General features: G+C 36.4%; 1 protein-coding gene across 17 annotated transcripts in view; it reads left to right on the forward strand.

The window, feature by feature from the left end:
* The window catches only part of ADGRL2 (adhesion G protein-coupled receptor L2), a 404,716-nt gene extending 380,960 nt beyond the window's left edge, over window positions 1-23,756 (forward strand). For 6 of the 17 annotated variants that reach the window (XM_080406960.1, XM_080406962.1, XM_080406961.1 and 3 more), the window contains 8 exons: window positions 6,652-6,743; window positions 7,594-7,638; window positions 7,927-7,953; window positions 8,620-8,788; window positions 12,473-12,601; window positions 13,025-13,121; window positions 15,956-16,084; window positions 19,398-23,756. In XM_080406960.1, the coding sequence (XP_080263086.1) occupies window positions 6,652-6,743; window positions 7,594-7,638; window positions 7,927-7,953; window positions 8,620-8,788; window positions 12,473-12,601; window positions 13,025-13,121; window positions 15,956-16,084; window positions 19,398-20,152 (1,443 nt within the window). In that variant the 3' untranslated portion in view covers window positions 20,153-23,756. Of the gene's footprint in view, window positions 1-6,651; window positions 6,744-7,593; window positions 7,639-7,926; window positions 7,954-8,619; window positions 8,789-12,472; window positions 12,602-13,024; window positions 13,122-15,955; window positions 16,085-16,296; window positions 16,379-16,880; window positions 18,738-19,397 lie in introns of those variants that run through there. The other 11 variants (XM_080406967.1, XM_080406966.1, XM_080406954.1 and 8 more) reach the window with 9 other exon arrangements.
* The last annotated feature ends 526 nt before the right edge of the window (window positions 23,757-24,282 follow it).

The raw sequence follows: 24,282 nt of genomic DNA on the forward strand, positions 1-24,282 counted from the left end.
TTTACTCTTTGTTTATACCAAAAACTATTTCGATCCTTGAGCAGTCACTTCAGAAAAGACAGTTGTGCAGTGTAGAAGTTGTCTGAGTTCATTGGCATATTTTCAAAGAATAGGCATAGATGCCAACACTTGTGTGTATGAGTTGAATTAGAAAAATTATAGTGTTTGTAAGGCTTAACTATAGGCCATAAGAATTGTACAGAGTTTATTCTTAATACATTTAAATTAAATCAAGTCTCAGGATGATAGGGATTCTTTTGTAATTAAACCTACAATTACAATTGAAAAGTATGCTTAATATTTTCTATATGATAGTATTTTTCAACACAAAGTTGTTTCTTGCAGTTGTAATCATTACTAGAAAATTGTTCTAAGTTTCATGCCATGATAGTTCAGTTACCTCAAGTCTGATTGTGTGGTGATAATTTTGCTTTTTGTGTCTAGCTTTTTGTTTTATCGTTACTTGGGAGTATTTTGCTAAGTCACCTCTATTTCTCTCCTTTGCTTTAAAATAACATTTCACATGGGAGGCTTTGGGCTTTGCTGACGGCTTTTTCACTTCCTCATAACCAGGTCAGAGTGAGAATAGAGGTGAAGGACATTTAATCATATTGACCATGTACAGACATAGTTCACTATTATTTACTGGCCATGACATTATTATCCTCCAGCAAATCATTTAGGCTGAGACGCAAAAGGCCTTTGGGAGCAGTATTCCCAACTTCAAAAATATGAAACAGCAGGTAGCAATCACACCACAGTTCCTGGGAGTAATTCTTCTCTAGCAATTGCTTTGCCCTCTAATTGTCCCAACTGAGAAAGCAAGAGAGACCAGAGGAAGAAGTGTGAGAAGTGTAATGGCTGAAAAATAGTAAGTCAGGTGCAGTGCAACCGAAGAGCCATATTTGTAGTGTAGCTTAGTTAGTGTCAGTAGCATGTGAGAATTTCACCTTGGTAAGCTTCTTAGCACGCTAATCAAATCACTTCTGATTCCCAGTTTAATAGTACTGTCAATGCACATGAACTCTTTTTTGACAATATTGCTTACTACTTTTATTTACAAATTCTTCTCTGAGTTTAGAAGCATTTGCACTTGTATACAGGTTTGTACAAAATGAGGATGGGAAGTATGAAATTCCTCAGTACGTCTCTTCTGAGGAACTTTCAACTTCACTATTTCCATAGCCTGTCATGCCTTTGGGCACCAGGGTTATCATATCTATGAGAAAAGAGCATGTAAGTAATGAGCGGTGGGAAACCATTAGTATGCCTGAAATGGTTTAATGAAAGCTTGGATCATGATACGTCAGGAGCTGTTCTTATCATTTGGACAGCTCCATCTGCATCTTTAATAATTAATTCGGTTCAGTGAGAGTTCAGTGTGCACACTCATTTAGAAGCCTTCAGAGAGCACCTCTCTCGCTGCTAGTCCCAAAGAGAAATAGGCTTCTGCATGGCTAAGAGCAAAGATCTGGAGATACAAGAGCAGTTTTAGAGCTGCATTTGCCAGGTAACAAAAGCTCTGGGGAGTTCAAAAAGGGTCAGAACATGTGCAGTTCAGCTAGGTTACTTCAGAGTGGTGTTTCTGTTCTTCTGTCTTATCATATCCATGTCAGCACTGCAGGCTGTGTGGAATGAATTTTAAGCTGCTAAGCTCAGGCGGACGTGATTCAATTGAGCAGGTTCATGGCTATAAAACAAACAGTGCACTCCTGTAATCTGTGGTCAGAAAAGCCTGAGTATTTTGACTTCTGTGTAGATCTGTATTCATTCATATCCAAGGAATGGGTGATGTTGGTTTGACTTTTAATTCAGCCCAAACTACTGGAGTTTGCTTCTCACAGATGGAGCAAACATATTGGGCTACCAAAGGTTGTTTAAGCAAAAGATCCTAGGATGTTCTGTTTCGTTAACATAAGAAAGATAGTTTATTTTTTCAATCAGGTTGAGGCATTACTTCACCAAAGTCAGTGGGTGTATACATACAGATGCACAGATAATCTAGCTCTGCATATGAAAATGGACTGTATTTGTAAGCTTATGTGTATAAATAATACAAGTATATCTTTCTGTAGTAGACACTTGATAAATGGTATTTATCTATTGCTCACAGAGGGAAATTTATCATAATTATTGCAAAATCTAGCTCTGTTTGGCTACTAATTCATTGTACCTGCAACTAATTTGAATCCATTAGTCTTCAGTGCAGGTTATTACATTCACTTTTAAAAAAAGTTAATTTGACTTGAAGACGCTCCCTCTCTGAAAATGCCATAGGTTTCAGGTGCTAGAAAGACAGAATTCTTACTGATACCATTTTTCATGTCTAGTACCTTCTGATTTCCAAACCAGAAATGGCCCTCTGTGTGTTGGCTATGAAAGAAGCATGATCTTCCAGGGTGATGCATTTGATTATTACCTTAAAAAATTCTTAACATTTTGTATTTTTAAGTAGTTACTTTTTATTTTTTAATATATATCTAATTGTCTTTCTTTTGCTCTGTTCTGTCCGGTTACACCTGTCATACTAAGAAATAAGTAGGAACTGGTATCTTAAAAAATGCTTTTTTTTTTTTTTTTCATTTTACATACATTTTTGAAATCAGAATCTGGATTAAGCTAGTTCGCTATGTATTCCATTATCCTGTCTCATAGAGTGGATAATACCTTTTAGAAATTACAACAAAAACCTAGCATAAACATTAATGAAATTATCAGTCCAAGTTTTTGCTTATTATTGTCAGCTAATGTTTTAAGAGATCTCACATTATAGCTCCATCTACTGAAGCTGTGTCTTTTGTCACTCTCAGTATCACAGCAGAATCTTCAAATCCGACCCTGATGCCTGACCAGACTTAAATTCTTATTTTTAGCCTTCAAAAGAGTGTTGTTCTGATTCTCAGAAGTGCAGCGTGGAAGAGATTTTACTGACTATCAAGGGTATAATTTCGTGACTGTTTGAGATGTATACACTGTGGCTGTGGGTGTGTTTACACAATGCATTTATATTTTTTATTACAATTGAAGGATAATGGTACTGCTTAGGTGCAGGGGTGAATGCAGGCCAGTTGTCCGATGAGGCCCAGCCAGTCACTAGCCCTTTATGTTATATGAAGTGATCAGAAAGCCCTCATTGTCAGAGGTCCATTTTTTCTCCTACAAGTTTGCTTTCAAAAGCCTGTCTTGCCGTTCACGTGGCCTTTGTGTGACCCCAGAGTACTGTGTGTTTTCAGTGAACATTCTTAAAGAAGGGTGTCCTACACAGACCATCTGTCAAGCTTGGAAAACATCTACAGATTCATTTGCTTAGATCAGTAACAGTTCAGTCCTCACACAGTCATGAAACAATTCAGGTTGGAAGGCACTTCGGGAGATCTGTAGTCAAAACTACTGCTCAAAACAGACTCTGCTCTGAGCTCAGACCAGTTTGCTCAGGGCTGAAAAAACTTTCCTTATACAAAGTTGGTACAAAAGAATGCAAAAGCACTCAGTGTGTTTCCTTCTCCCCTCATGTATTTCTCACCAAGGAAAGTAATTCAGCCATTCCTTCTAAAAGCAATTATTCTCCAACACGTTCTCTTCCCTCACTGCTTAGTGTCTTGTGTAATAAAATGGCAGGATGCCCAAAAGTCTTGAACTCATGAGTTCCTCCAAAGCAATCAATTTCTAGATGAAAAGCAGTAAGGGAGCCAAAAGAGAATCTATAGAAAGGTTTGGTTACAGTATTTGTAAGCAGGAAAAATAGGCTTTTGATAATGATATAATGTGCAACAGAGATGCCAGCATGTTTGAACAAGTGGCAAACCGCGGTCTTTTGACTGGTGAAACTGAAAACTATACAGTATTTCACAGTGATGGAGAAACAAGTATGATATGCTCTGATGTCAAAGTAATTTGTCTTCAAAGTACAGTATTTTGCTTTTTATCTTAGAAGGACTTCTTCAGCTACTGTGATACAGCATTTCTGTGGGCTGCTTTTGGGGGTCTGTACCTAAATCAGAATTAAAGCAAATTAAATTAAGAACTAATTTCTATTAAGAAACTGCTATCTACAGTTACCCTCTAGTCCAGCAAGGCCATATATACAGACAGAGCTGAGTGTCTACATAAAACCTGCTTAATACGCTGGAGCTTGGCTCAGGCTCTGGGGTAAGGCTGAGTATGCTTGCGCGTCGCCGAAGGAAACTCAGTATATAAACACAAGCTTTTGTTTTTCATATGTCGAACCAGCACTTCCGTCACACAAAGAATCAGAGGATAAAAACCTTGCGTTTCATAAGGCAGTCATTTATGGGCTAAGCCATATCTATGAGTTTTTGATCCAAGAACGATGTTGCTAGTACAATGCAGGATACTCCAGGGTAGCTACTTAGGCAAGGATTAGCTTCCAGCTGTGCTATAAATACTATTCTGAACTGGATTGTGCACTCCCGTTTGCATAGGTTGCAGCCAAAGTTGATTTACGTGTTAGGATTGGCATGGGGCATGTGTCTTAGCTCTTAATCTGTTTGTTTTCACAAAAAGTAAATTGAAGTTACTTTTTTTTAAAAAAAAAAAAAAAAAAAAAAAAAAAGTCTGGAGAAGTTCATGTTATGTCAGCTACCAAAATGTGTAAGAAACTTTTTTCAGATATAGAAAAAGAAAGTTTTCCTGCAAAGGCATGGAACTGAGGGTGAGGTCACTCACAGAGCCCCTGTCCTGCCTACTGCAAAGACCAGGGAGAGAAGCAACTTGTTTTCTCACCCAAGGAACTTACACAGTGCAGTGGGAACCTAGATAAGAGGAATAAAATGATTGCAATGATGTTATGAAGCGTTTCTCAGCTGGTTAGTCATTAAGTAAGAATCATAAAAGGTAATCAGCATGGTCATGAGATACTGATGCTTCTGTTACATTTTGCAGCAATGAAAATCGTGCTTAACCTACCCCATGTACATACCTCCACTTAAAGGTCAAGTATTTTCTATCAGTTCTTGACACACAGACAGAAATAAATTATAAAAGCTTATTTTTGTTATTTGTATCACATGCACTTTTTGTATTAATCTCAAGATACAACTGTAAAAACGTTTTACTTTGAACAAGGACTGATGAGGTCAAAAGCTGACAAACACTGTTCTGGTGTTGAGAACTGCATTGTAGTTCATGCCGTCCATCCTGATTTTAAGACAGCAGCAGCAGTGATAACTTGATTGCCCTTAGCAGAAGGAATTATTTCTATAATACGTGTCATTATTAACAGACGCTGATCAGAGCCTTCAAAATACTCATATTTTCAAGATTGTTAAGACCTGCTCTTTATTAGGAATTGAGTGACATTTATGACCATTGTGGCACAGCTGTAGGAACACATCTGATATGAACTGGTATCCTCAGTGTTACAAAAATGGTGAGGATTTTGATGCTGTCTCAAACCAAAGGCTCCCCAAAAGTAGAAACTGGGGTTCTCCTTCAGTAACCAGTTGCAGATGTATACGGAAGGCTGTAAGAATGGATTTATAATCTATCTAATATATGTGTTATAAGGATGTTTGAGCATATTCTCCCATCTTCCCTTAGCTATCAATTCGGCTATTTCTTGTGGACCATTGCAATAGTAGATGAGGAGGTGTGTCTTCTCCCTGAAAGGACATAGCTTTTACTGTTTTCAAATGTATGACTTTATTTGAACTGTTTGCATTGATACAGGACAGCATGTACTAATTACTCAAATTAACTTTATAACACTTTTCGACCCATATTCTGTGGGCATCCTTGTATTTGGCTGACCTGTGCTCTTCACATGCTTTGAAACTGATAGGAGAAAGGCACCTAGTATCTTTGGTGTCTGTGATTCTGTTTCACAGTAGGAAAACAATATAAAATTATCTTTTTTATACTTCTGTATCTTCCCCGGTGTCATCTATATGAATGACACAACAAGAATGAGACAGCATAGTCCTTCCCTTCAAGTGGCATGCAGTCTTGCTTCAGCAGAATCCAGACTACAAAGGGAAAGAGGGCAGTAGGAGGGTGCACCGCCAGCATATGCCTATGGCACTGTTAAGTTTGATGCGTTTGCTACATCTTTGTGTTTCTTTGTCTTTTTCTGGTTTTTTTCTTTCTCTTTTTCTTTTTCTTCAGTTACATTTAAGCTGTTTTTCAAGACCCCAGTGGAATTTGTGAGAACAAAAGGGAATAAAAAAAAAAAACAGAAAGGGAGAAACCAGCAAAGGTGAAAAACATTCCAGAAGCAGGACAGGGTGATAAAACGACAACTAGTATGGTACAGTAAAGGGGTGACTGTAGTCCTCAGAGAAAGTCAGTGAGCTAGAGAACAGGGCCAGAGGTGACAGGCAAAGGTGAGCAGGGGTTGAGCACAACATGCTGGGAAGCAGAGCTAGGCTGACAGTGACAGGTGTTGGACATGAGCTAAATACGGTCATTCGTGATGATGTGGTGAATTTGGAAAATAAAGTGAAACAAGGGCTTTTAACATTTTTTTCCTCTCGTCTGTATTTGCAATCACCTTTTACAGGCTGTTTGATAGAGTTACGCAGTTTCACTATATATTTGAAAATAAATTACAGAGTTTTTGTTTAGTCTGTAACATCATCATTATTCAGCCTATTACTTGAAGTAGTTTAATTTCATTCTTATCTGTTTTGACAGCTGAATCTTATCTTCCTGGTGATCACATTGTGCAAAATGGTGAAGCACTCAAACACTTTGAAACCAGACTCTAGCAGGTTGGAAAACATTAAGTAAGTGCTTTGTGTTCAAGTATGAGAACTATGATTATTTTCTGATTGCTGAACTGATTGAAAGCTACTCTCCATTAGGAGCACATGCCATTGTCTCCCAGCAACTGCAGATGTCAATTAGAAGCAAACAGAGCCAATCCTGCTTTCGTCACATTGTTGCTGTAATGTCACAAATGCTGGTCAAAATTAGATAATTTCAGCCTGGAACTAGTGCCAATAAACTGTTTCACGGAAATGCCACAGCACTGTAGTAATTTCATTTGCATTTAAAATGCAGTTCAAAAATGATGTTCCTGTTTGCATGGCTGATACGATTATATTAAGTTTGTTTTGTTAAATGACTTTTTGATTTAGGGATTCTGAGCAGTTTCTACTCGTAATCCTGTTCTCCCAAGAGAATTGACTCTATTATTATTGTTAACTTGAAGATTATCTGCTGTTTTCATGCTAATTTAACAAATGTTTATCATGGTGCTGTACTGCAGTATCCCTTTTGCAGAGTAATATTGTGTTATATAATTAACAAGGCTTTGGCAGCTCATGCTTCTTTAGATAGTCTTTGACTGTATTCTGTATAGCTTTACGTTGTACTGAAGGTTTTTGTTATCAACACTGAAGGGATGGTGCAACTTTCTAACATTGAGGGTTGGATGTGAAAGGGTCTTACAGATTTGCTTTGAATGTTGAAAATGGTGAAGGGAGATTTTCAGTAAGGCTAACGTTGTGAACTAGATGTTCTAGATAGGTCAGTATCAGCTTCATTGCATGTTGCATGATGAGAGAGAGAGCTAATCTTTAGCATCTCTCTCTTTTCTTCCTTTTCCTCTTTCTGTCTTCTCATCCACACCAGTAATTACCGTGTTTGTGATGGCTACTATAATACGGACTTACCTGGGTAAGATAGAACCCTACATTAACAAATTTCTAGCATGATTTTTAACTTTACAAACTCGGTCAATATTGTGGATTTCCCTTAATTTTAATTAATTAGTTTTGAGATACCTGATTTGCTAAAGAATTTTTAACTATTATATGCCTTTATAATTTTAAATTGCTTGCCTCTGCATTTTGAATTTCCTAATTTTGACTAATTTTTATAGACAATTAAAAATGCTCTTATTAATTTCTGTTTCAATTCTGTCTAATAATTTTGTTTCTCTTTTCTGCTTATAATGCTTTCTAGCTATGAAGATAATAAGCCATTTATCAAGTAAGATCATTAGTTAGATGTGGAATTCACTGACTAAATTCCCTTTCCCTTTCATTCTGTGCCGTTCTCTACAATTCCTTTTCCTTAACCTATTCATGATGGAATCTTTTTTAGACTATTCTGTAGAGCAGTATCCATATTTTTGTCACGTTTCAGCAGGGTTTCTTCATGCGGAAGTTAGATCATCTAGCTTCAGTTTAGCTGAGTTTATCGGAGCATTAAAGATTTGGGCTCTAGGCTTTTAATCTGCTGTTTAACTTTTGTGCATTTGTGTTACGTTATTTGGTGTCATATGGCAGCACCACTGTTTAAAATCTATGGTGTGATTAGTGGCTAAGCCAGATTTATCAATCTCTTTTCTAAAAGCAGATAAAGCAGTGGAGTAGCTGGGGCTTGTGCTATACTTCTGCATTTCAAAATAGTTTTGACATCCTATGCAGTTCTTGAGAAAGAAAAAGGTCTATCTACTCTTGCTGTTTTCACTGGAGACTAAAAGTGCTAAATGGAATTGTTCTTTCTTTAGTAGATAAAAGGTTAAACCCAAGGAATTTTTACATTTGAATATGAACCTAGTAAAAGTCAACTGCGGGAACTGAAATGTTAATATTGGATTTGGTGATGGGCATTCTCATAAGTAATGTTACTAAAATGAATTTTTTTTTACAGATCCTGGGTCCTGGGTGCGTTTGCTCTCCTGTGTCTCCTTGGCCTAACATGGTCATTTGGCCTGCTGTTTATCAATGAGGGGACTGTTGTGATGACCTATCTCTTCACAGTATTTAATGCTTTCCAAGGAATGTTTATTTTCATCTTTCATTGTGCCCTTCAAAAGAAAGTAAGTTACTGAAAACACAGATGTGTGTTCCCTAACTCTTTTAAAATATCACATATATTTCTTTAAAAATAGCGTCAAGAACTGGAGTATTTTAAAGTAGTTTGGGGAGAGGACTAGGATTCAAAAGCAGTTCTTGCTGGGCATAATTGTGGGAGTCATATAACTGTTGCCTGGCCTGGGGGGGTTTAAAAGGGATGCAACATTTCCAACCTGAGCCTGGAAAGTTTTGAGGCTTTGGGAAGGAAATTGCTATAGAAAATGCACTGTTTAACATCAGTAATGTGGTACATATTAGTCTGGACTTACAGCCAAAAGTCTTTTATGTGCACCTGTAACAAAACCTTCCTTCGCTGCAGCACTGCAAACAAAGGATCATTTACAGTATCAGCCCATCTCAAACTCTCTCTCTTTCTCAGATCAAGACAGAGGACCTCTCCTGAGATCCCATTAAGTTGCCACATAAAGCTATGGGTGATAGACAGAGATTATATTATGAGTGCTTGTTCATTACCAAATTAAGCGAGATGTAAAAATTAATTTTATTATGAACTTCGACACACACATTTTTTAGAAAAAAGTAGTCATTAACACTAGACAGCTGCTAACGGGGAGAGTTTTCCAAAGATGCCAGCATGACTAGTTTTTTCAAGTGTTTGCCTCCCCTAGCAATCCAACAGCTTCATGCTCTTAAACTGGAAAAACTGGAATCCCCTGGCACGAGGCTTCCTTCATGAGTGGGATGTGCTAAATTAGTTCTGCTCCCCTTTGCCTGATGGGAGCAGATGAGTCCAGAAGAAGCAGATGTGCTGGGGAGAGAGAAGGCTTGCAGGGGAGAGAGGAGCGAATGGCAGAGAAGAAAGTGAAGGGCACAACTGAGTGGGATTCTCTTTGGGTTCACTGCACCCCTTCTCTTACCCAGACTGAGGGTGGGGACTGCTTCCAAAGATGTCTTAGAGGTTCTTCAGTGAAGGATGAAATAAAAAAGCTCCAAAAGTGTTGGAAGGCATGGCAAAGGAAAGTAACAAAAGTTGAGAGGAAGGGTAAACATCAAAAAATCTCTCCCCAAAAAATTTAACATAAAATGCATAAAATGTCCTATATTTGGAAATACCCAATTTGCAATATTTAGATTCTAAATATTTTTACCCATTTTAGGCTGGAGACCTAGCAGTTATTAACTCCCATTATAATTAGCTCACCAGGGACATAATTAACTGATATTTATAAAATGGTTGGAGACCATTGGATATAGTATTGCTGTGTAAGTACAAAAATCACATTCTTGCATGTTCTCGACTGTACCAGCTCCAACAATCTCAGCATCTCTAAATCTGGTGTAGACAATGGCATTCAGCCATGTTTTAGGAAAAGATCCGGTAGACAGAAAGAATTTTATCCATATGAACACGGCAGTCCTCTTGTTTTGAGAGAGCAGAAGCACACTTAGAGAGGAGATGAAGCCTAAGAAAAGAAGAGAGGGAAGAAAATGCAAACATTCTCAAAATGCAAATAATTTTTAGATTAGGGCTTCATATAATGTTGCCCTTTCTACCACTTGTATTGGACTTGAAAATCAAAACCAGATTTCCTTTTTATTTCTTTTTACAGCTGTGCATTGTTTTTCTATTAAGTGGAGTCAGCAAAAAGCAATATTAAAATACCAGTCAAGTGTGAAAAAGCATAACCTAGAGCAATAAGATTTATACCTGAAAGAATGTTAAAGCTGCCATTTAAGATTTTTAAGTTTTGATGCCTTTGACGGGATATCATCCTATTCTCTGTCTGCATAGCTAATGTAGTCTTTTTATTCTGTTATTACTGGTTGGTCACTAAATTGAACAGAGAAATAGAATTGTGAAAGTGAAAACTATTATGTTTCCAGTTCTGACAAGATGATAGTGCTGTTGCTTCCATCAGTTTCCAACAAGCTATAATTTAGAAATAATGACAGTGGAATGCACAGTACTGACAGATAATGTACATTCACTGCAATATAGGCATTAGGCAAAACCAGCCCTGGAGGGTGGTATTTGGGTAAAAATACAGTTTTGATTGCTATTGTCTCTGCTATGTAGTGGTTTAGAGCATTTAATATCCATTAGTGTTCAGGAATGTATTTTCTTAGGTGTTATACCATCTAGTGATGATATATATATAGATTTAAGTTCTTCAGACTACAGAGTTAAAGATTATAATTCTATGTCTGTGCATTTCTGTTTCCATTTTTTTATGTGTCTTTTGTGCTGATATGGATAGGGCTTCACTTAAAATATGAACATATACTTTTATAAAAAGATAAGTTATTGTCCCTAGCTTGAAATTAAGACTTTTATGTTCTTCATATGTTCTTCAACCTTCCAGTTTATAGAAACATCACATGTATATTCCATGAGTAAAATTCTTGTAATATTGGAAACAACACATGACATGCAAATCTTGCATTTTCCCCTCTCCCCTTTTTACATGCACATAACTTACTATCTTATATTTTCATAGGTCAAGCAGAATTTCCAGATTATCTAAAATCCCACTTTTCCCAGAAATGTAGGAGTCTCATTGATGTAGAAGAGACATTTAGAGTCCCATGTACTTGGGAAGATTTACGAATTTAGACCTACACATCTTTACGAATTTTATCCACTGTGTCCTTTTACTGATGCTGTCATGCTGCCAAGATGTGTATGCGCTCTCCTAGTACGCACTATAATAGCAGTCAGTGCGGCAGTCACTGAATACGAGAGAATTAACTGCTCTGTAAATTAATGTTGAATACTTTCATGACAAACGTTAACACAGAAATTGCAAAACTAGTGTTTCCAGTAGGTCATTGGAAACAGGAGGTGAATAAATGCAGGCCAAATACTGGAATCATTCATCAGTTTTGTTGCTCTGTCAGACAAAAATGTCATATACATAGGTATATTCAGTTTTCTAGGTTCAGCAAAGGCAGTAATTAGGATTTTATTTTTTGGTTCTAGAAGTGAAAGATGTTTCAGTTCCCAGCCTTACGATTCAAAATTTGACTCTGGGACACTGACGGTGCCTCTGCCGGCAGAGCTGGTGCTCTGCCTAGAGTGGGACAGCGGTGTTTGTGAGCTGTGTGCAATCCCAAAGCAGGTGTGACCATATGAACTGGCAGCTGTTTGAGTTACGCAGAGTAACTTTATATGAAAATGCCTTTATAGTCATTGCAGGTTTTCACACTTTCTTGGAGGGCTGACATAATGGGCAGTACCGAGTAGGGCAAAGGCTAGTTACCTCAGCCCTTCTTGCATGCTGGGATGGGAAGACAGGATTTATGTGGCTTCTTCACCAAAAGCTCATATAAAAGAGACCATTTTCAGCCAGCATTCAATTCAAATAAACTTAACTATATTAATCTACAACATGAAAACGAGATAAAAATAATCCCATAAATTGTTCAGTAACGGTAGTTCAGAAACATCTAAATGAAATGTGTATAACTTGGAACCAACTTGTTCAAAAATTCTGGATACCTGATAATGCTGTCACCAAGTAGGGAAAAGTACCTGATTTTGGTAACAGCCAACAATTAAACAAGCAAGAATTATCCGTTCGCTTGAAAAGTGTGTGAGTAGTTTCAATGCAGGACTCACGTGTTTTTGCCAGTGGAGAAATTTAACACTATTTTTGTGTGCTAAGTAATCTTTTCTTCCCCCACAGGTACGTAAGGAATACGGCAAATGCTTCCGACATTCCTACTGCTGTGGTGGACTACCAACTGAGAGTCCCCACAGTTCAGTGAAGGCATCAACAACAAGAACTAGCGCTCGCTATTCCTCTGGCACACAGGTAAGAGAGATTTTGACAGCATCTTTTAATTAACCTTATTTATAAAAAGCCTACTGAGATATGTTCCAATCAAAGCACTAATTGTCTTCTCATTATTATCATTTAGATGGCAAGTACATACTTCTGCATAGTCAAATTGATTTCTATTTAAATATTTCCTTTTACTTTGGTCTAATGCAAACACCTTACTTTTCTTGTAATTAGGGGCTGGTTTGTAGGAAGGTTTATACCATTATGCTTCATTTAAATGAAATTTTAAAAATTATTTAATAATAACAAAAGAAGGAGTTTCACTAAATGCTAAAAGAACAGCTTGCTTTAGGCCAGAATAAACACAAATATTCTACATAACTACAAAATGGTGCATTCTAAAAATCTTTTTGTAACTTACTATGCTTCCGTCTCACTGCTTTATGTTAACAGAGTCGTATAAGGAGGATGTGGAATGACACTGTGAGAAAACAATCTGAATCGTCTTTTATCTCAGGTGACATCAACAGCACTTCAACACTTAATCAAGGTCAGTCACTGGGAACATTTCAGTTTTAGAAGCCTTAAATTTTATGCAGATTTTATATCATTTAATGCAGAAGAATTGAAAAGAATGTTTTGGAAAAAAAAAAATCTGGAAAAAACGTTCTCTAAAAGCAGAGTTTTAAAGTCATCCACTAGCACCTTTAAACTGTGTTCCCTCAACTGGCCCCCTGTTATAGAATTTAATTCCTCCATTCGTGGGAATGTATTTAAATAAGTCTCATCAATAATTTAACTTAAAAGCAGATCACAATTTTAAATCTTTCCTAACCTTTATAGGTTAAATCTGAAACAGAAATATGAGTGCAGTAACATTTTAATGCATATTTGACTATGATTTTTAGGTGCAGAAATTTTCCCAGTGAAAACTAATTGATATCATTTCTATGCAAAAGATGTCTGTGAAGCATTTATCTTTTCTATTTCAAAGAGCATCGTGTCTGTCACATGGGATAGAATCCAGATTTTCAGGCACAGAGAAGCCAAAACTCAAAATTTCTCAGCTCAAATAGACTTTGAAATTTGTCACCTCATTCTCATGTCCAGTTAGAAAACAAGGGTATTAACTAAGACAGAATGTCCTTTCCTTTCTCCCCTTCCCCCTGTGTCTTTTTGAGGTAGTTTGCGCTAGCAGAGGAGGGAAGACTGCTCTGTGCAAGCCAAGTTCAAAGCCTGTTCTTCCACCCACATCCCTAGAAGAACACGTAGCCCTGATCTCATTGCGACCAGCTCCTGCTTAACTCAGGAAGTTTCAAACGGAAAATTCCCCCGTCAGGGAGCTATAAAGCAGTCATCAACCACAACCAGCAAGTTTTCTTCCCTTGGGTTTTTTTGTTTTTTTTTTCAAGATTTGGTAGTAGGGACATGTACTTAATTTACATTCACTTTGAAAGTAAAAAGTGTGGTATTTTGCAAAAGAAAAAATTTCAGAAAGCATGATTCTATTTTTGCTATTTAGCTTATAGAAAGTGGGTAAGACCTGTGTGTCTCACTGCTCCCCTCACCTGAATCTTGTATGTTCCTCTGACAAAGTCAAAATAAATAAACTCTTCTAAGTAGAAAATTTATATTTTTCATGCCCAAGAAAGAAGTACATTCCCTTCCAGTGTCTTACTAAAATCCTGTAAATACAGTAGATAAAAGTCTGAGATTTCACCCTAACTGGATGTCTCTGAATCCTGAGGTTTGCTCTAATCATGATGCACCCTCAGTGAATTCAGAGTTGAACAGAGGTCTTGGAAGTTTCTCCCTATTTTGGAGTTCTTGTCTCAAGCCACTGGCAATGTTCTGTCACTATTAGAAAAATTGATACAGTTTTTATTCAATTATAATATTGTAACTATCTCAGTAATCCATACATATAAGCTAGTTTAATAATTAATGGCAAGTGTAATTTTTCCTTAAAAGTCAAGCCTTTAATGGTGGCAAAAAATTTTGGATTGAAAATAATAATTCTCTTAACTATAAATTACAAGTAATAATTTTAACCAAGATTAAACATAGTACACAAAAAAAACCCCGAACCCCAAGCAGAATATATTTCAGTTAGTATTTCTAGTAATAAGTATATTACAACTGAAAAAAGCTACGATAAAACCTTTTTAGTTGTTCACAGATACAAACTTGCCAGTGAGATTATTAGCATAATCAGGCAATAATTCCCTGAATCTTAGAATTTTCTGCTACTAAGTATCTAGAGTAGTAAAAAGCATTAGTCTTTGGAATATATGCTGTCTCTTCCTTGCCAAATAAAAATATCCATACTATAAAAATATAGCTGGCTCTTTAGCAGTGCTTGGGTCAGTAATACACTGATCCTGATATACTGCTGTGCAATGCAATAGAAAAGAAAGTGGAATTTTACTTTAATGAAATGTTTAAATTAAGTTTTAAATCACAGCATTTTACGTGGTTTGGTTTTTGGTGGTGTTTTTTGGGGTTTTATTTTTGGTCATTATTCCAACACGTTTTTCTTCTAGTAGCTAGAAATCAGAGATTAATTGACTTTTTAATAATTTCTCAAAATAGTCTGATTATTTTCCTAATTATTCCAAGAGTTGTTTAAATGATGTTGGAATAACTTGTAAAATGGGTTTTAAAAAAAAAATCTGTTCATGTAGTATTTTGCTTCATCTTAACTTTGTTTGTAAACTGATTGTTTAAAGAAAATTTGTCATTCAGGGAATTCTTTTTTAAAACCTGGCAGATAAATTTGCAGCATGAATGTCCCGGGAGAAAATGTGAATGCTCTGATTTCTTAGAGCAAATATTTTGCTTTCCCCTCAGCATGCATACTTTTGCATATACTAAGATATGCTTCTTGCAGTTTGTCATCCACTGTCTGTTTGAAAACAGCAATTCCCTTCCACTATCCGTGTGTTTTTAATAAAGCGAATAACAGCTCTGATCCTGTCATAAGAGATTTTTCAATACCTTTCAACTCAAGAAATTCAGTTCTCTGTATTCTGGACAGCAACATTCCATATGATCATTTTTAAAGTTACAATAGCTTTATGTAGTACCTTGATCTCTACACATTTAATTGCTATTCTTGTGTAACAGTGATTGTGTATACATTAGTAAATGTCACTCTCACCAGATGTTTACTTTGGGGATTGGGACAGCACCTGTGAATGACTGGGATCTTAACTATTTTCCTGCTCCCATTTCAAATACATAGCTCAAATACATTCAGAAATTTTCAGCTGAATTACATTTGACAAGTCCTACATGATTCATGATGAATAAAAATATTCTTTATTGAAACTGTCAGCCTCAAATTAAAGAACTGACATTTTTTTTCTGTTTCTTTTGCTTTAGGAATGACTGGCAATTACCTACTAACAAACCCTCTTCTTCGACCACACGGCACTAACAACCCCTATAACACATTGCTCGCTGAAACAGTTGTATGTAATGCCCCTTCAGCTCCTGTGTTTAACTCACCAGGTGTGCTTATACTTCCTGAATAAAACCGCTTTTCTTGGCTTGCTCCAAATCCCTTCTTTTCCCTAGATAGAAACTCAAGTTGCAATACCCTGAATTTCTGTCAGTTCGAGAAATACAGTATTGCTGATGTCAGCTTGTAAAACTGCACTATATTATAGTAATGCCTTTGCCATAACAGTATTTACCAATAATTATCCATGTTTTTAACACAGGTGGCATAAATCTTAATATACTATTACAGGACTGACACCACATGGTCCGAGAGCCCATCTTCAAGATATTTATCACTTAGAGGTATCATGTCTATACAATATAAGGTTGACTAAAGCTTGCTGAAAAAAACTGCTTATAGAATGGATTAGATACTAAAGCAGTGCAAGGCATCTTGACACCTTTGGATACGCCAGCGCAGAAAATTGTATCCAGCGTCAAACAGATCTAAACTATAGTATAGTGCAGCTTTATGGTAGATCATTTTCCTGTAGGAAAATCTTGAGATTAACATTTAGAACAGTTTAGTTCTGTAGGAATAAAGGGTGTCATCACTTACCTATGCAACATTTCGTTGTTGCATTATCTAGTTGCCTTTTTTAACTACGGTGCAATTCATCAGTAATATCTAGCAGTTACTGTTTGATGAGTCATAAGATCACTTTAGTATAACTGGAATGGTAAATCCTTGATAAAGAGATCATAAAACCTTGTTTCCAGTTTTTATTTCAAGTTTCGTTTTAACTGAACTGTAGTTTCTATTTTCATTCTCTTGTTTTCTTACTTTCCTTATGCTTTCCTCTAGCAACCTACAGAGAGACAAGTATGGGAGTAAAACTTAACTTTGCCTATCAAATGTAAATTTTTTCAGCATGATTTTTAATGGGCACAATTAAAACATAACTAGCGGTCATGAAGTAGACTCAGCGGGCAAGTGGTTCACAATTTGCAAATGAAATGTTTCCACATTCAAAAAGTACTTGCATATTGCTTTTTGGGAAACAACATGAGTCTGTAGCAAACCCTATTGGTAACAGAAGTTACGCAATGCTGAAATAATTTGCTGTTTAAAACCAAAGCAGTGTCAAGCAGAAATGCTTAACAATTTACTTACATTTTTAAATTCCCACAGTAATCTTGCTACAGGCTATGAAAAGATTTCAAATGAATTACCTGATCATGGGCAACAAAATTTACCTCGTCAAACCAATTTGAATATATTCTAGCATGCTTAACTCTGCAGTATATAATAGAAAACTCATTTTGGATTATCAGATATATTTTGGTATCTGTTTAGCAGACAAAAAGAGAATTAAAATTATAGAATTAAATCACTTTCACGATGGAAATGAATGCCAGCATGTGGTCCATGTGTTGTCTACTTTTATAAATGCCATATGTTCTGCACAGCTAAATCCATTGCAAGAAAAATCTTGGAACATATATGAAATTGCAAAACTACAGAGTTGTTTAATCAAAGCTAAAGAGACCTTTCAAACAACCCTCATCACTGTTTAAATCAGTACACATGGAGAGGAGTTAACAAAAATACAAAATGATTTGCAAATTATTCAGAATTTATTTGGAAATTATTACTCTTATTTTTTAAAGTTGAAGACAAAAATCTTTTCATGAGAAAATGCAATTACTTTTTAATTGAAAACAATATTTCCAGAGAAGATTGAATTTTCTAGGATAAGCTGCAGCTTTAATTATGAAAAAAAAAACAACCCACAAAATGGGAAAATGTATAATCTTTTTCCAAAGCAACTTTTTTCTCATACTCCTCCAAGCCTTGCATATAATGCAGCAGCCTCACAGTGGTCAGTCTCATTTCAGTAAAGTCACTCCATTCTTTCTTTACTTCAGACATATCTGTAGATAAAGTGATTTTCTAGGAATGCTCTAGCCATCTGACTTTCCATGGTTCAGACTGTTTAATTTCTTTCAGTCGTCTTTTTTTTTTTTCTTTCTTTCTTTTTCCTTTGCTTGGGAAGCACTGTGCTGTCATAGTTTACATGTCTTTGTGTCTATAGGAAAGCCTTTTCTTTATCGTGTTACCAGAAAAAAAAAAAAAAAAAAAAAAAGCCAAAACCAAAAGCATAAAGACTTTAATCATCATAAGATTTCATTTCCCCCCCCCTCCCCCCAAACTTCTTTTCATGTTTCCAGCAGACTTACCCAATCTGTCATTCCTCCAGCAGCTATGAGATATCAGCCATGGCTGATTTCCTCTTCCCATTCCACAACTAGTATTTATTCTTTGGTTTAATTTCTGTGACCCATACGTACAGAAATTCCTAACATTTCTGCATTTGACTTCCATGCCCATGGTAACTGTGGGCCTTACTCTTAATTAACTATTCTGTTCATTCAGTGCTGTCACTGTGACTGATGCAGACTGCAGGCAAACTTTGACCTTTAGAAGCCTGGGGCCGTTGTTGGCAGACAGAATATTAGTGCAAAAAAATTACATTAAGTGGGAAAAGAAAAGCTGTTATTGCTTAGTAATCTAATTTGCTGAACCCTTGCTCTGACTAAGTTGCTGAGAAGCTCAGTAATTCTTCATCATGTTACAATAAATCATTTTACTTTCTTTTATATATCAGCTACTCTTAGGCCAGATAGCCTGAGCAGACAGACATGATGTGAGTTGTCCAAAGTGAGTCATTCCACCGGCTGTCTATCGTGTTGTTGGATGGTGCTTGTGGGCCCTGGTCCCTGTAGTGTGAAAGATGGCTGTCCTTGTTTAACATAAATTCTTTGTATTTATCCATTTTTTTTCATTCTTTTCTTTACTTCATCTCAAAAAAAAAAAAAAAAAAGGAAAAAATGTTAGAAATGTTGTTAAAGTAGTTGCTTGCCAGTTATGTGGGTTTATGTTGTACATTTACCTTCAGTTATGTCTGTGATTTAATTCCTTTTTAGTGTCGTTTAGGACAAATTCTGTTAATTTTCTTTTTCTAAATCATGGTGGTGTACTTCAAAACATAGATGTTTCCAAATGAATTGCTTTGCATTACATATGCAAGGGCATGGAGTGAACGGTTCCTTGTGGAAGAGTCACAGGATTGACACTAAATTAAGAAATTAAAATGCTGTTATTCCCCACAGGAAATACACGTTATTTTTAAAATGCATCTTTCCTATAAGGTGTGCAACTGTTAGCATTTGGGAATGTTCAATAACCTAACTTTTCTCAAGTCTTACTTCCAAGTACAACTTTGTCCTGAACTACATTAAAGAATTTTGTTAAAAAAAAAAAAAAAAAGTGATAGAAATCACATCAGACAATAACCAGACCTGTCCTTTTCCATTTCAGGACATTCACTGAACAATGCCAGGGATACAAGTGCCATGGATACTCTACCGCTAAATGGTAATTTCAACAACAGCTACTCATTGCGCAACGGAGACTATAATGACAGTGTGCAAGTTGTAGACTGTGGACTAAGCCTGAATGATACTGCTTTTGAGAAAATGATCATTTCAGAATTAGTGCACAACAACCTGCGGGGCAGCAGCAAGAACCACAACCTGGAGCGCACGCTACCAGCCAAAGCTGTGATTGGCGGGAGCAGTAGCGAGGATGATGCCATCGTGGCAGATGCTTCATCTTTGATGCACAGTGACACCCCCGGGCTGGAGCTCCACCACAAAGAGCTGGAGGCCCCACTCATTCCTCAGCGGACTCACTCCCTTCTATACCAGCCCCAGAAGAAAGTGAAGACCGAGGGAACTGACAGTTACGTCTCACAGCTGACAGCCGAGGCTGACGACCACCTCCAGTCCCCCAACAGAGACTCTCTTTACACGAGCATGCCCAATCTCAGAGACTCTCCGTATCCAGAGAGCAGCCCCGACGTTGAAGAAGATCTCTCTCCCTCCAGGAGGAGCGAAAATGAGGACATTTACTACAAGAGCATGCCAAACCTAGGAGCTGGCCATCAGCTTCAGATGTACTATCAAATCAGCAGGGGTAATAGCGACGGCTATATAATTCCCATTAATAAAGAAGGATGTATTCCAGAAGGGGATGTTAGAGAAGGACAAATGCAACTAGTGACAAGCCTTTAATAGTGTAGCAAAGAAATATTAAAGGCCACGTACAAGTATTAAAAAGACTTAATTGGCCCCATGCAGGCTCCCTCATATCTGCTTGAAGAGACAATTCTGTTGACCCTGTGGTTCTCCAGTAACAGGGATGACTGGACCTCGCAGTTCTGTGAATTTTTATAAAACAAAAACTTTGTATATACACAGAGTATACTAAAATGAATTATTTGTTACAAAGAAAAGAAATACCAACAAGGTATTTTAAGATATCTTCTGCTGCTGAATTTAACAAAATTGTGAAAAAAATAAACAAACACTTCCCAGCCATTTTACTGCAGCAGTTTGTGAACTAAATTTGTAAATATGGCTGCACCATTTTTTTTTCTAGGCCTACATTGTATTATATACAAGGCGTAGGCTCTAAAATCCTGTGGGACAAATTTACTGTACCTTACTATTCCTGACAAGACTTGCAAAAGCAGGAGAGATATTCTGCATCAGTTTGCAGTTCACTGCAAATCTTTTCCATTAGGGCAAAGATTGAATACATGTCTAACCACTAGCAATCAAGCCACAGGCCTTATTTCATATATTTCCTCAACTGTACAATGAACCGTTCTCATGAGAAAATGGCTAAAGAAATTATATTTTGTTCTATTGCTAGGGTCAAATAAATACCTTTGTGTCCAACTGAAAGATAATTGTCATTAAAAAATAATTTTAAAGGGTTTGAAGAAAATATTGTGAAAAGCTCTTGGTTGCACATATGTTATAAGCTGTTTTTCTTACACTCTGTTCATAGTACGGTAGTATGTTTAAAATGCAAGTTCTACCCATTTTCACTTACTTTTCACTGTAAACAGTGTTCTGCTTTGACAAGTTAGTTTTTATTCTTACATTTTGAATTTTTATTGCCAAAAAAATAATTTGGGGAGAAAATTGTTTTAGAAGCCCATTATGCCAAGCCTTGCACAAATTTGGTTTAGCTAACAAAGATTGTAACTCAATTCCCTGTTCATTCTTTAATCGGGGTTGGGTGGTAAAGGGGACACTGGACACTTCTCACAAGCTTTCTCGTGAATAAAAGGTGCCTGTCCTTTAAAAAAATAAATAAAACATAACTATTACTCTTCCATATTCCTTCTGCCTATATTTAGTAATTAATTTATTTTATGATAAAAATCTAATGAAATGTAAATTGTTTCAACAAAATTCTGCTTTTTTTCATCCCTTTGTGTAAACCTGTTAATAATGAGCCCATCACTAATATCCAGTGTAAAGTTTAACACCTGTTTGACAGTAAATAAATGTGAATTTTTTTTCCAAATAGGTAAAATGTGCATTATTATGTACGAAGCATAATTGGCATCAGCAGTCCTTCAACCCAGCTGCATCCTGCTTAGAATAGCTTCTTTACATTTCATGATTCAAGTGTCGAGGATACAGTAGAAGCTGTCTATATATCTCTAGAGAAGAGAGGTCATTTTACTATTTATTACTCTAGGCACAATTGAATAGGATCAAACTCATTAGGAAAATGTACTGTAATATCATATATTTACATAACTTTTAAGTAGGCATCTGTACCAAAATTAAAAATAAGGTGGTAAACACCACTATCATATTCTCGGCAACAGTAATTAGCAGTTAATTATTAGTAATGAAGATATATTGTTGCAGTGGGGAAAACATGAATAAGCAGCATTTGGATAACACTCTGAGTGGTATCTAAATAATTAATCCATCACGGCACTGTTTTGAGTTAGATAAATAAGCATGACTGTCCCTATTTTTATCAGGCCTGAGAACTGCAGAAGGCAGCTGATGCCCAAGATGTTATCTACAAATCAGTGGCAAAACTGGAAGTCTGAAGTCTTTGTTGTGTTGATTCCCAAGCCTCTTTTGTCCCTTTCAACCAGGGCCTCTCAAACCTAACACCAAGGACTTCATTTGTCACCACTTCCAAAATGGTGTTCTTCCAAATAACTCCAAAATTAATGCCCTGTCACCACAGAAGCCATGGTTTCACCTGTGGCCACTGTGACTGTTTGTACGGTAACAGCAAAAATTCATTTGAAAGCTGTATCAATTGTTACCCTCTAATGCATTGAAAGACCATTTGGATAATAAATCAATGCACTTTGAAAACACTGAAAAAGAAGAATATTTTGGGCAAGACTCCCTGCTGTTGAAACAATTCAAATTCTGTGGAAAAAAAAAAATAAATCCAGGTTGAGATGGAACTGTGGGGTTCAGGTAACCTCAATGTATCTGTAATCAGGACTGTGACATTGTAGCAACTCTTCCTGAAGAAAAAGGCATCTTTCACCATGGACCCTACTGGGAGCTCTTGCCAGTATGTTCCTTAACACTTAAACAGTACTATGTTTGCAATAGAGTCACTGGAACATTTAAAATTTAATCATAAACTGTTTACTTCTGTTTAGTAGAGATGCTTTAAAAATCTGAAGTCTCTACGAAATAAGAATTTGTTCTGATTCAGGGTATACAGCAGACTTTTTTTGGAGCAAAAAATATTCCCTTGGACTGTCTGGCAACTGAAAAGCATACTTGCTTCCTTTTACCTTAGGAAATCATGTCTTAGGGATTTAAAAAATGTGGTGCTCAAGTAATTACAGTACACATGACCTAATAACATCACCAACTTTCAGCAGAATCTTCAACCCTAGTTCAAGCAAATACTCCTTTGTGTCTAACTAAAGGTGGCAAAACTACATGCTGGAAAAAGGTTTGTAGCATTGTGATCTTAACTATATATTCAATTGCAAATGTAACAAGTATTCCTAAAACAAGAAAATGTAGCTGATGAACCTAAGATGAACCAGCTGAACCTAAGTATCATAAGGGAATTCTTTTGTTAGCTTCTTTGTAAAGTAGATGTTGCTTTTTAGTGAGCCTGCTTTTTTTAATGCTATGCTAGTGAGTGTCCTGTGTTTAGCTAGCAGCTAGCAGCCAATACCTTGCCAAATTTCTGTTGGTGTAACTTCTCAGTGTAGTAGGTTACAGTATAATTATATAGCTGACAGCTTATTGTAATTTCTTTATGTTCTCTTCTCACGTTCCTGCCATCTTGTCTTGGGATCAGAAGGACAGAAGAATTCAGAGGAAGAGTTCGAGAATAGCAAAATAATGACAGAAGAATTAATGGAAACAAGTGTTTCTTCAGGGTCATCAGTTAACCAGTTCCTATGATGGTGCCAAGGATATGCTGCTATTTTAGGCACTGTCTTTCAGAAGAGCTGTAATTTTTTTATGGCTAGTAATCTCCTGTTAGTATCAGTGTTAACCCTACTGGCTCAGTTCAATTCTTCCTTGTAACTTCAGTCCAGTTATATTAATTCCTACAAAAGATTAAATGGGATGTGCATTTAGTGAACTGTTGTATAATGGTGCTATGCATTGTTTAATATAAAATACATCTCAATTCTACACAAGTGAACCATAACATGAAGAAATGCAACACTGGTAATACCTTTATAGTTAAAATTAACCTTTATCTGTGAATTCTACAATACACCTTTGCTTCTTTTAAATTTGAAATGAAATTACTAATAAAGTTTACATATATTCACTTATGTAGGCAATAAAAGGTGTTTCAAATTGACGTAAGTTATGGATAAAATATGTGTCATATTTTATGTCCTAATTGTTTAGGATTTTTTTTCTGAACTACTCAGAACAGACATTAACGAAAGTAAACAGTCCCTGTGTAGTGCTGGTATTGCACTTTGCCTCAAAACTGACAAAACTTGTCCACTAGACTTGATTATACAGCAACATATGCTAGTGTAAAGTTTTATCCCTGAATAAAACTATTTTTTAAATCCAGAAACTACAGGTAGACAATTATATATACACAGCATGTCCACTGGGGTTTTAACTCACAAATTCTAGGGGACAATGAAGAACGAAAAGTGATAGGACACAGCAGTATCTTCAGTTCCACCTTAGCTATAGCCCTGCAAAGGCACTTAGAGCCAGGAGGTCATTGTAAAGCATACCTTAGATTTTTATTTTTAAATAGATGGCAACAGTCACTCTCCACATCTATGAAGAGCATTGCTACTGTTTCAGTAAGCAAGACTTGCTGTATGGCTGCACAGCGAGGTAAGGACCCCAGATTTATGGAT

This window comes from Falco punctatus (assembly GCF_963210335.1).
Source record: "Falco punctatus genome assembly, chromosome: 11".
Lineage (NCBI taxonomy): Eukaryota > Metazoa > Chordata > Aves > Falconiformes > Falconidae > Falco > Falco punctatus.